Source organism: Miniopterus natalensis, chromosome 16, assembly GCF_054644295.1.
Source record: "Miniopterus natalensis isolate mMinNat1 chromosome 16, mMinNat1.hap1, whole genome shotgun sequence".
Lineage (NCBI taxonomy): Eukaryota > Metazoa > Chordata > Mammalia > Chiroptera > Miniopteridae > Miniopterus > Miniopterus natalensis.
This window is the reverse complement of record NC_142096.1, coordinates 33,949,383-33,961,615: the sequence shown is the minus strand read 5'-3', so window position 1 is coordinate 33,961,615 and position 12,233 is coordinate 33,949,383. Positions and strand designations below refer to the sequence as shown.

Sequence of the window (12,233 nt, the reverse complement as noted above, 5' to 3'; positions counted from 1 at the left end):
AACACCATTCTAAGAGTGTTGAAAGAAAGAGAATTCTTAAACCTGCAGAGCATCCAACCCAAAACCAGCATTTGCCCCTATGCCTATAGATTCCCTGAGATAACACCCAGAGGAAAGACTGAATTCAGGCCCTTTATTCCACTCCTTCCTGGTGATCAGAAAAGGAAATTTTACTTTTAACAAAATGATTTAAATGTAAGGCAACGTAAAACTTTCCATACCCACCACCTTTGAAATGCCATGTTGTAAAATTATCATTATGAGTTTTACTAAGATAAACCAGGTCCTAAAGAGGTAACAGGTCTAACAATTCTGGTCCTAGCTACACAAGGTCACAGAGGACAGGAAAAGACAACAGTCCCCATCCTTAAGGAAAGAGGTAGAAAGCACTCCGCTGTGCACTCTGGGAACTGTCCTTCCTCCGGACTCTTCAGGACCAGCTTTTCCTCACTGCCATTTATTACTCTTCGATTTGCTCTCAGGTGGATCCCAAACAATTGCTGGAAGACGGAATAAGGAAGGAGCTTGTTAAACGTGTCGCTTTTGCTCTTCACCGGGGACTGATCTTCAACCCTCGAGCCAAGGTACCAGATAAGCAGGATGAGTCCATTCTTTCTGTCTGTTCAGTTTTTAAAAATGGACTAGAGTACCACGTGTAACTGTTATGACCAAGACCTTTCCTCCTAACAGATATCTGACATGATTTTCCATACTGTCAACGGGTGTGCTTTTTTTTTTTAATTCTCATTCAAGGATATGTTTTTATTGATTTGAGAGAGAGTGGAAGGGAGAGAGACAGAGAGAAACAGCAATTGGATGTCTCCCGTACATGCCCCAACCAGGGGTTGCACCCGCAGCCTTTTGGTGAATGGGACAGTGCTCCAACCAGCTGAGCCACCTGCCAGGGCAACAGATGTGCTTTTTGATCCAGTATTGTAATCTAGTCATATTATAGGAAAACCCTTTTTGAAATCAGTACTTTTGTTCTTCACCTACTGACCCCCAAATTTAAGAATTGAACTGATGTTTGTAATTCAGAATGACTTCTTCTAGTTAAAAGAACTTGTTAACATGCCCTGGCCAGTTTGTCTCAGTGGTTAGAGAGTTGGCCGGCAAACTGAAGGGTCCTGGGTTCAACTCCAGCCAAGGGCACGTACCTCAGTTGCAGGCTCGATCCCCGACCCCGATTGGGTTGCATGGAGAAGGCAACCAATCAATGTATCTCTCACATTGATATTTCTCTCTCTCTCTCTCTGTACCCCCCTTCTACTCTATCTGAAAAGTAATGAAAAAAAATGTCCTCAGGTGAGGATTAAAAAAAAAAGTACTTGTTAAGCCTAAAGCAGATAGGAACCATAAAGGCTGTATGTTTTTATTTTTTTTAATATGTTAAGGATATGGTAATTTTTCTCAGGAGAAAAAAGAAATAGGCCTGAAATTTATATATAGGGTACTTTTCATCTCCGTAAATTCCATTTAAAATAGTTTTAAGATAAAACCATTTAAAAAGTGTTTTAAGATAGACATATTCATCAAATGATGTAAGAGAAGTCAACATGCATTTTTTATATTCTTTTGTATGAGGCTTCCTTCCCAAATGAATGAGATCTATTCTTTTCCTGAATGTCGGACATCGGTTACCACTCGTCCTAGATAGGTAGGAAGTGAGTACATATTTCCAAAGCTGTCCTGAACTATCTTAGGGTATCATTTAAAGTCCAATATAGATATTAGTGGTTAACATTCTACTGCAATATGATAGAATTGTGTTTCCCCTTTTGCCCAGCCAAGTGAATTGATGCCCAAGCTGAAAGAGTTGGGAGCTACCATGGATGGATTTCACCGTTCTTTTGAATATATACAGGACTACGTCAACATTTATGCTCTCAAGATTTGGCAGGAGGAAGTATCTCGTATTATAAATTATAATGTGGAGCAGGAGTGTAATAACTTCTTAAGAACAAAGGTATCTAAATACATTGTTAAATTCTTAACTATATTTGTTATTTCTGACTTCTAAAATACATACCCTATACCTCAGAAATGCCAACAAGAAAGTTTACTTAAACAGTTACTAGAAATCAATAAGCACTAGAAAGTCACAAATACCTTCAGAGTACCTTCAGGAGCTGTAAGGATTTCAAAGTTTATATGACACTTGACCTCTTATAGTTCACTGTCATAAGGAGAAAGCAGACATGATTAAATGGCTACAGAATGAGTCCCTTTGTTATCATTGTAATAATTCAAGTGATCAAGAATTCAGAAGACTTAGGAGTCATTTGGGTTTGATTGGAGTATGTCCCTAAGAGCGGAATTGCTGGGCCATATGATAATTCTGTGTAACGTATTGATGAACCACCAAGCTGTTTCCCACAGTACCTGCACCACCAGCGATACCTGAGGGTTCTAATTTCCTAATTTCTCCATATCCTCACCACTTACTATTTTCTTTCTTTTTTTTAATTATAACCATCCTAATAGGTGTGAAGTGGTATCTCATTGTGGTTTTAATCTACATTTTCCTAATAACTAATGATGTTGAGCATCTTTTCCTGTGCTTATTGGACATTTCTGTATCTTCTTTGGAGGAATGTCTACTCAAGCCCTTTGCCTATTTTTTAATTGGGTTGTTTGAGCACCAAATTCTTAAGTATCATAGCTGAGAAGTTAGATTTTAGTTAGTAGCTAACAAGGAGCCACTCTGTATGCTTCTAATTAGGGAACTGATGATTCAGGTATTGAAAGATTAGGTATCTTCCAACTTTATGACATTTGGGGTTTTTATTATTACACTGACACGTTAACTCATGAGCCAAAAGGCCAGAAGTTCCCGTGTCTCATCTCACTTATCCTTATTCACCTTTTTCACAAGTGTTCCTTTTTCAATAAATGTAATATGTGGTGTTTTGGAATGGCTGTTAGTACAGTTTTTAAAGTTTCCTCCTTGAAACCAAGGAGCATTCGTTGTCACTCTTTATGCAACATTATCCATATAAAACTATGTGGAAAAAGCATAACTAGGTTACTTTGTCAAAGATGTACCACATATTTGTTATTTTCTTCTAGATTCAAGACTGGCAGAGTATGTACCAGTCCACTCATATTCCAATACCAAAGTTCACGCCTGTAGATGAGTCTGTGACATTTATTGGTCGACTCTGCAGAGAAATCTTGCGGATCACAGACCCAAAGTAGGTACATCTGAATTCCACTGGGCCTTAAACACCAGGGACAGTCGAAGTCTAAACATGTGCTGCATATATTCAGGTCACAGCTTTGTTTATTAAAATTGACTTTTTTGAGACTATATTTTCCTCATTGTGACTGAGGTGACTTCAGTTCAAAGAAGTAGAGATCAAAACAACTCTAAGATCTATTTGGCCTCCTTTAGTCTATGCTCCTCTTTTTTTTTTTCTTCTTTTTTTTAAAAAAATATATATTTTTATTGATTTCAGAGAGAGAGGAAGGGAGAGGGTGAGAGAGAGATAGAAACATCAATGATGAGAGACATTCATTGATCGGCGGCCTCCTGCACGCCCTCTGCTGGGGATCGAGCCCGCAACCCCAGCATGTGCCCTGACCGGGAATCAAACCGCGATCTCCTGGATCCTAGGTCAATGCTCGGCTGCTAAGCCACACTGGCAGCTATGCTCCTCTTGCTCTCCAATTACCATTCTACTCACTTGGACCTGTGGACATCCCACTATACCAAATTATTTAAATTACAGATTGCTCATCTGTACCTAGTAACCTTAGCACACACCCCTATTCCAGTCACAGGGTCTTGCACTTGTCAGTTCATATCCTGACCTTTTAAGATGATGACCTCCTCGTTTCTTAGCCCAACACCCAAGCAACTTTGATAGTGAGAACTAACATTTTATTGAGCACTTACCTTGTGCTCTCTTCCCAGAACATGATTCATATTCTTTCACTCATTACGAGAGTCTTATGAAGTAGGCATTGTTACTCTCTCCATTTTAAAGACAAAGCAACTGAGGCACAGAAAAGCTAAATCACTTCCCCAGGATCACAAAGTTAAGAAATGGTAGACTCAGAATACACACTAGGCTCTCTGACTCTAGAGCCCCACTCTTAAGTCCTGTGGCCTTCAAGGGAAGACCGCATAGCTTGGCATGCCAGGAGTTACAGTTTATATATAGTCACAATGGCAAAAACCTCATGTAATCAAAACTGCCTCGTCAATACGTAAACTTTTTCCAAAAATCCCAGCAGGTGTTTAATTCATCCAAACATTTTGTAGTTTCTCCTTTCTTGGTGCCCATGAATTGATCACTGAATCCCTTCTAGAAATCCCCCCCAATGCCTTGTTATACTTGCAGAAAGGATTGAGCACAGTTGGGACTTTCATGCCATGTATTGATTTCAACATTGGTGCTGGCAGCCTCATAAATGACACACTGAAAGTGCCGGCACTGGGCGGTGGAGAGGGACACCTTGAACCCTGAGAGCAGAAGTCATGCAGTTCTGGAAATCATCTCGCTCTTCTCATTTACCTCCAAATTTACATCTCCCTAGCACTTGAGGCTCTTAACTCCCCCCCCCCCCCCCCCCCCAGATCCCATTTCATTAAAGTCACAGGCTGGTTCTTAGAATTGGGGCGTGTCATCTGTGGAGCTTGTGAAATTGCGGACACTGGGACTCCAGGCCAGACCTACCGAATCAGATTCTTCAAGAGTAGGTCTCGTCATCTGTTTTTACATATTCTACCAGTGATTTAAGGTCCCAACCCACACATTTGGGAACCATTAAAATGATGGTTGAGAGTATGGTGTTGGAACCAGGCCTCTCTAAGCCTCAGTTACCTCACCTATAAATTGAGGGTCAAATGGCTTGTATGTCCCAGAATAGCACTATTATGAGGAAGAGAAAGATAGCACACGGAAGGAGCTTAGCCGAGCACCGGCACTTAAGAAGTGCTCAGTAAATACTGCCGGTTGTTGTCACCACCACACTCCTGAGTCTAAATGGACTCTGGTTGCTAACCAGAGCTGTCGGAAAGAGGAAATGGCTTTGTCATCTTACCCTCAAATATTAGATAGGGCACCAGGATTCAAAGTTTCTTTGTTACCAAAGTGGAAATGACATGTGACTGTGTTGTCCACAGTCTGTGGAAATTTAAAGAAAGACCCCTCAGAGAGACACCTGGGCCATAAAGTCTTCCAGCCTGACACCCAGTCTAACCTTGTCCTCTTCGCATGACTCCAAGCACTAGCCCATCCTGGTCCATTGAGCATCACCGTGAAGGTACATACACTGGGTGCCTAGATACAGGGGTTATTCAACACAAACCATGTCCCTGTTTTTCATGTCTGATGCTCCAAAGCCTGTTGAGTCCTCCATCTCTTAAGGATGAATCCTCAGCTGCTTTTGGGTTTTGGGTGTGTTTTGTTTTGTTTTAGAATGACATGTCACATTGATCAGCTGAACACTTGGTATGATATGAAAACTCATCAAGAAGTGACCAGCAGCCGCCTCTTCTCAGAAATCCAGACCACGCTGGGGACTTTCGGGCTGAACGGGTTGGACAGGCTGCTGTGCTTTATGATTGTAAAGGAGTTACAGGTGAGCCCCTGGCATGTTTTCTGCTACCCTGGAGAGATGAGACTCCTCTTTATTCTTTCCCATACTGACATGTATATGAGACTCCCATTAGGTGTGTAAGAAGGAGACCCAACTAGAATTTCTTGGCCAGCATGGTATTTTTATGGGTAGATGGCTTTTGTGAGTTTCATCTTGGGAAGATAAGACTTTTTCTCTTTGAAGCCAGCAACTGACGACTCCTAGAAACCAGATGTTTCTGACAGGAGCCAGAAGTTGCTGCTTCCGCATCACCCTGGCTGCAGTGTGGTGGGGTTTAGGCCAGTCTGTGTTCTACCTGACATCTAGCTAACTGGAGGACTCACTTTACTCATTATGTTTGCCTTCTTGTTCTAGAATTTCCTCAGTATGTTTCAGAAAATTATCCTGAGAGACAAAACTGTCCAGGATACTTTAAAAACCCTCATGAATGCTGTCAGCCCCCTCAAAAGCATTGTAGGTAAGTGTTCTGAAACTAGCCGGAAGTGGAGATAACACTGTACCCTTTCCAAAGTCACTAAATAGAAAATTATATTTTAACCTTTCAGCAAATTCGAATAAAATTTATTTTTCTGCCATTGCCAAAACACAGAAGATTTGGACAGCTTATCTCGAGGCTATAATGAAGGTATGTTGTGGGGAAAACTGATAATCAATGCTATGTTCTTTTAATTATTCTTGTAATTTTGTTGCCCAAAGAAAGCCGCTCTTCTTTCATCAGTTTATTCCTGAGTGATGTGGAACACTTAAATTCACCAAATTTTAGAGTATTAGAGGGAAATGGCATTCTTAGAACTTGGAAAGTTCAGTTTAGGGCAAATAAAGGAGATAGGGCTGCTCCTAGCAACTACTAAAATTGGAGAACTTATTCCAAAAGATCAAAAATAGAGCTCCAAAACAGACACCTTTAACACACGAGGCCTGAACATTACTGGGTCACTTTGTAAAATGTTAGACTGTGGGATATGTTGAGGTCAGCATACTGGAGTCTATCCCCACAGTCCTCGAATGCTCTCTTGTGCTGCGTCTGCTCCGTTGGGGATGATGTTGCTCTTAGCCATGGATCCAGTCCAAGCGACCCCTATATTTTGCCACAGAATATGTGATCCTCCAATGAAAAATTGACATCTTGGTGTTTGCCTCCTTACCATCACTCTGAAATGCTGGCCTGTTCTACCTGTTCTTTCTCTTGTTTGTTCACAGGTTGGGCAGATGCAGATTCTGAGACAACAAATTGCCAATGAATTAAATTATTCTTGTCGATTTGACTCCAAACATCTGGCAGCCGCCCTGGAGAATCTCAATAAGTAAGTGCCAGCATTTGCAAGAGCCAGATTCTTCAATACATACTCTTTTAATTTCTTAATGGGTAAGAAGGCTCTCTGGATTAAGAGGCTTCCTTCCTTTCCCATGGATACTCAAACCTGTTTCTTCAGGATTGTCCCTTGGTGTGTGTGTATCTCTTTCTTTTTTTTTTTAATGGATTCATTTATTCAGCCAATATATATTGATCAAATAATACACACCAGACACCATGCTAGGTACTTGCATAGGTTGAGAAAGCAATTACAGTTGACCTTTGAACACAATTCACATGGTTTTGAACTGTGTAGGTCCACTTACAACACAGATGTTTTTTCAATAAATACTGTAAATTTTTTTCTTATGATTTTCTTAACTTTCTTTTCTCTCGCTTACTTTAAGAATAAAGTATATAATACATACAACATACAAAATGTGTGTTAATCAACTGTGTGTGTTATTGGTAAGGATTCTGGTTAGCAGCAGGCTGTTAGTATTTAGGTTTTAAGGAGCCAATAGTTATACACGGATTTTTGATTGTGCAGGAAGTTAGCGCCTCTAACTCCCACGTTGTTCAAGGGTTGACTGTGTTACCAAAACCCACACTTGAGTTTCCACAGGACTGAGTCAGTGATCATCCTGTGGGCAATTAGAAGTGTTTTCAACAACTCGCTCTCATTTCAAGCCTTCTGCTTAAGTAAGTCACGCTTCTTGGTCAAACAGTTCAGTCAGTTCATAAAGCTTGAGTGGTGAAAGCATTTGATCTGGGTTAACTCCAGGAGATAAAGTAATTGGAGGTTAAATTTTTCACTTACACCCAGTCACAGGCATGGCAATGGAGAGTGGGGAGGGTCAAGCCCTCATTTTCCAGATGAGGAAACTGAGGCCCTGAAAGACTACATCGTAGTCCGTATTAACTGTTGTATAAATTCAATTAATCTCTAACATTTATCACTGCTTTGTGTTTCCTCCTACGTAGGGCACTGCTAGCAGACATCGAAGCCCACTACCAGGACCCCTCCCGTCCTTACCCCAAAGAAGATAATACACTCTTGTATGAAATCACAGCCTACCTGGAGGCAGCTGGCATTCACAACCCACTGAATAAGGTTGATGATTAAAACATATAATGGGATGGTTGGGGACAGTGTGTTCCAAACAGTGATTTAGCCCAGGTGGCAGACCACTGTGCTAAACACTCGGAGAACCTGGGCTCAGATCCCAGAGCCTCCATTCACTTAAGTCCCTGCCCCCTCTAAGCCCCTCTTTCCCATATATAATAGGAGGGTGTGATCACACCTTCCCTGCCTGACTAGCTTTGGGACTCAAATGATACAATGTCCATCTGTAAGAGATGAGTTTTATGTTTGTCTGGAGTTTGATCAACTGTGGCATTGATCCTTCCTGCCCAAAGATGTTTCCCTTTGTGGCTGATAGTTACCACAACTGTAATCTGGGGCTACAAGCTCTTCCTGCAATTCTGATCTCCAAAATTCTCTGAGAACTGGAAGTTTTTTCACAAGTCGCTGTAAGATCTGTTCATGTTTTGATGACTTTGATTATAGGTTGTAAATCTAGACCCTATGTTACCTTTGTAAAATCTATAAAATGTGAAATTTTGAAATCTGTATGATCTCCTGGGTTTTTGGTTAAATGATTATGAACCTAAATAGCAGCTCATATTTTTTGAGTACTTACTATGGGCCAAGCACTGTGTTAACGGCCATGGGTGACCTCAGTTTCACAGCAGCTCTGTGAAACGTGCCATTGTTGGGTGGGTCACTTCCCCAGGGCTCCTCACTAGCTAAGGTGGAGCCAGGCGGTCTAAGCAGAGCCCTGCTCCTAACCGGAATGCTGCCCTGTAACCAGGCTGGCGGGCAGGGGGGAGGTGGCTGGATATGCCCTTAGTACTTTCTGCCAAGAGAACTGGGAGGGAGACTGCTCTGTGACATTGCCCAGGGGAGAACAAAGAACAGGAGACATCTGCTTGCTTTCTGCCATGTACTGCCCCTTGCTGCTATGTGGAGCTTTCCTTCTTTCTTTCTGCCTCCTTCCCTCCCTCCTCCCTCTGCCCTTCCCTCAAGCTTTACCTTGACTGCTGTGTATGCTTCCCATCCCACTCTTGCTGGTCACCCCCCCCCCCTTTGTTAATAACATTCAGATTATTGTGAGGAGTGGGGGAAGAAACTGCTAATCTTTAAGCAAAATTGTCCCTTTCCCAGAAGGGATAATTGTTATATAGGTATTTATGTTTGCAGGGGTGTTAAATAAAACTCTGAAGGCAGCAAATAATGGAACCATCCTAGTTTTAGATAGTCTGAAAAACAAAATAAAACAGAAGCTTTTCACTTATAAGTGTGTCCTGCAGCATTGTGCAATGTGAAAAAAAGGCCCATTTTTCTTACTTTCTCTTTCCAGATATACATAACAACGAAGCGTCTACCCTATTTCCCAGTCGTCAACTTTCTATTTTTGATTGCTCAGTTGCCAAAACTCCAGTACAACAAAAACTTAGGTACAGTATGACATTTATCCTTTGCAATAAGTAACAATATCAATAGATTAATAACTAGCAGAACAGCTCTTTGTATAGAATGCTATGTCACATATATGAGATCTTTTCTTAATTAAATGTTTGTTTATAAAATCCCTGTCTTAGGGCCTCTGAAATTTAATGCTCCTTTATGAAATGTAGACAGTGGATTTAATATCAACCAGCCATCGTCCACCTTTAATTTCCAGTGGTAATTCCACTTGTAAAATGTATGGGACCTTGGCTTCTCTCCTTTTTTTTAATGTTTAGGTAGCTGATTGCGGTGTGAAAGAAAATTCTTTTGATTAATGTCCTATTCTTTCGACGAGCGTCCCACGCCTGCCGCGTGTCTAGGGTGGCAGTGTGAAGAGGGACAGGACAGTCAGGAGAGAAGACTAATGGGGACTGTTTAGTACATTAAGATATGTATGATCACATGTGGAAACATTCGGCACAAACGATAGATGATACCAGAGGCTTTCAGTAGAGTTAGCCTGCCCAGGACCATAACCGTAATTTTTTGGTCATTGATCAGTTTATCTTGAACATTTTTATAAACACATTTCTAATAGATTCCCAAGTATTTCCTCTGTCTCCAAACTTTTTATCTAAGTAGAGTTTTTAAAAATCCACTATAGAGTTAAATTTACTTTAAAAGTACAACCAGCCTGGCCAACGTGGCTCAGCGGTTGAGCATCGACCTGGGATCCAGGAGATGGTGGTTCGACTCCCTCTCTCTGAAATTGATAAAGATTTTTTTTAAAAAAGTATAACCATATTATTTTTTAACCAGCAAATGATGTATTTCCCTTCCTATTTCATAAGCTTTTTTAGGGTAAAGATGTGAATTCCCTTTAAGGTTTTCATTCTCTCATTCAAAAATATTTCTTGATTCTAGACACAACACCCATACCAATTCTTATTACTCTGGCCGAGTTCAAAGCATGGTGGTGCCGGGTACTTGCTGTAGGAGGGAGGGAACACGTGTATGTTTGAATCTTGGCTTCACCACTTATCACCTAAGTGATGACTGTGGCCAAGTCACTTAACCTCTCAGACCAATCAGATTTTAAAAATACTTAATACAGCACCCAGCACAGAGCAAGTACTCAACAGATGCTAACTCCTTTTCTGTATATTGGTCAAAATCAATGTCAAGAACCATTCCAAGAGAGTTTAAGGGTTCATCTCAAGATTCAGATTCATGTTCTTCCTGTTATCCCTGTATTTTTACTAAATAAGAATATATGATCGTTTATAGCGACAAGTTGTCAGTGCATAAGGATATCTTGTTTTCGTTATAGACTATTCATCCACTGGCCACAATCTTAGGTACTATTTCCTTCATTGTGCGTAAGGTTGAGGTCAGGCACCTTCATTCAGATACCAAACCCAGGTTCAGCTGCCTGCTGCTCCAAAGCCAATCATCCATAAAGGGAAAGGGTCTGATGGAAGGAAAATTGATTTATTCAAGAGCCAGCAGCCTGAGAAGATGACCATCTTAACCTCTCAGTGCTGGCAGGGGTTTTTATGAGCTGGGAAGGGGAAGGCAGAGCAAAGGAAACCAGAGTGGGTTGTGGGCTCTCATTGAGGGTGCTACGTGCGAGTCAGCAAGGTCTGCTCCAATAATCATCTCGGAGCCTGTTAAGCATGGTCAAGCAATGGTCTGGTTTTTGTCCATCAAAGGTGAGCAAGTCCTTGGAGCTGAAGTGCCTGAAGGCTGGAGTCTGCTTCCTTTGAGGTGGTGAATTTACAAGTCATCATTTACAGAAACAATGTTAAAAGAATGGTGGGGTGTGTTACAGTTATACAACTGCTTGCCCTGGCCGGGTAGCTCAGGTGATTAGAGTGTCATCCCAATACGCCAAGGTTGTGGGTTTGATTTCTGGTCAGGGCACATACAAGAAGCAACCAGTGAATGCATAAGTAAGTGGAACAACAAATTAATGCTTCTCTCTCTCAAATCAGTAAATAAAATTTTTTTAAAAACTCACAGTCACCCGGCCAGCGTGGCTCAGGTGTTGAGCATCGACCTATTACTCAGGAGATCTCAGTTTGATTCCTGGTAAGGGCACATGCCCGGGTTGTGGACTTGATCCCCAATAGAGGATCACTGATGTTTCTATCTTTCTCTCCCTCTCCCTTCCTCCCTCTGAAATCAATAAAGACATATTTTAAAAATAATAATAAATAAACTCACAGTTATACAACTGCTTATGAGAAGCATGTCACTATTCCATAAAGTTTTCAGACCTTTAAACAAAACAAACAAAACCTTTAAGTGTCCCAGAAATGTATCTATACCTGACTACAGTTCTTGTCATTAATTACACTGATTTGTTAATTCAGGAATCAAATTTTTAAAAAGTAGAACTGAGGAAGGAAAAAGTACACACATACACACACACACACACATATATCCTTAACACATTTATTTAACCTTGTGGGCATTTTTCTCAAGACTGACCTAAGAACACATGCCTGTCTTAGTCTGTCCTGTAAGAGTCTCTGTGGCGCCTCATTCATGGAAGAGGTTTTTGTTGTATGCACCACTTTGCTCTCCACCTGGAAAGGATTATTTCTTCGTGTTCTGAATACTGTTGGTGTCTCCTACAGTGGGCATTGAGTAATTCAGAATTGCCAAGGCCCAGGTCAGGTAAATCAGGTTTACTCGTTGTGGCATGTCTGATTTAAATAAGAGACTTCGAGTCTTCACAAGAACCCAAATATGGGATCCGGGGGTCTGTCTGACCAGTTTTACTTTATGATAAAGTTGCACCATTTTACACCCCAG

The 12,233-nt window shown here is 41.1% G+C and overlaps 1 protein-coding gene across 2 annotated transcripts in view; it reads left to right on the top strand.

Annotated features, from left to right (window-relative positions):
* The window catches only part of WASHC5 (WASH complex subunit 5), a 46,224-nt gene that overhangs the window by 26,671 nt on the left and 7,320 nt on the right, over positions 1 to 12,233 (top strand). For both annotated transcript variants that reach the window (XM_087825485.1, XM_016216064.2), the window contains exons 17-25: positions 483 to 584; positions 1,787 to 1,966; positions 3,070 to 3,194; positions 5,427 to 5,589; positions 5,962 to 6,064; positions 6,153 to 6,232; positions 6,808 to 6,911; positions 7,886 to 8,015; positions 9,325 to 9,421. In XM_087825485.1, the coding sequence (XP_087681611.1) occupies positions 483 to 584; positions 1,787 to 1,966; positions 3,070 to 3,194; positions 5,427 to 5,589; positions 5,962 to 6,064; positions 6,153 to 6,232; positions 6,808 to 6,911; positions 7,886 to 8,015; positions 9,325 to 9,421 (1,084 nt within the window). The remainder of the gene's footprint in view (positions 1 to 482; positions 585 to 1,786; positions 1,967 to 3,069; positions 3,195 to 5,426; positions 5,590 to 5,961; positions 6,065 to 6,152; positions 6,233 to 6,807; positions 6,912 to 7,885; positions 8,016 to 9,324; positions 9,422 to 12,233) is intronic.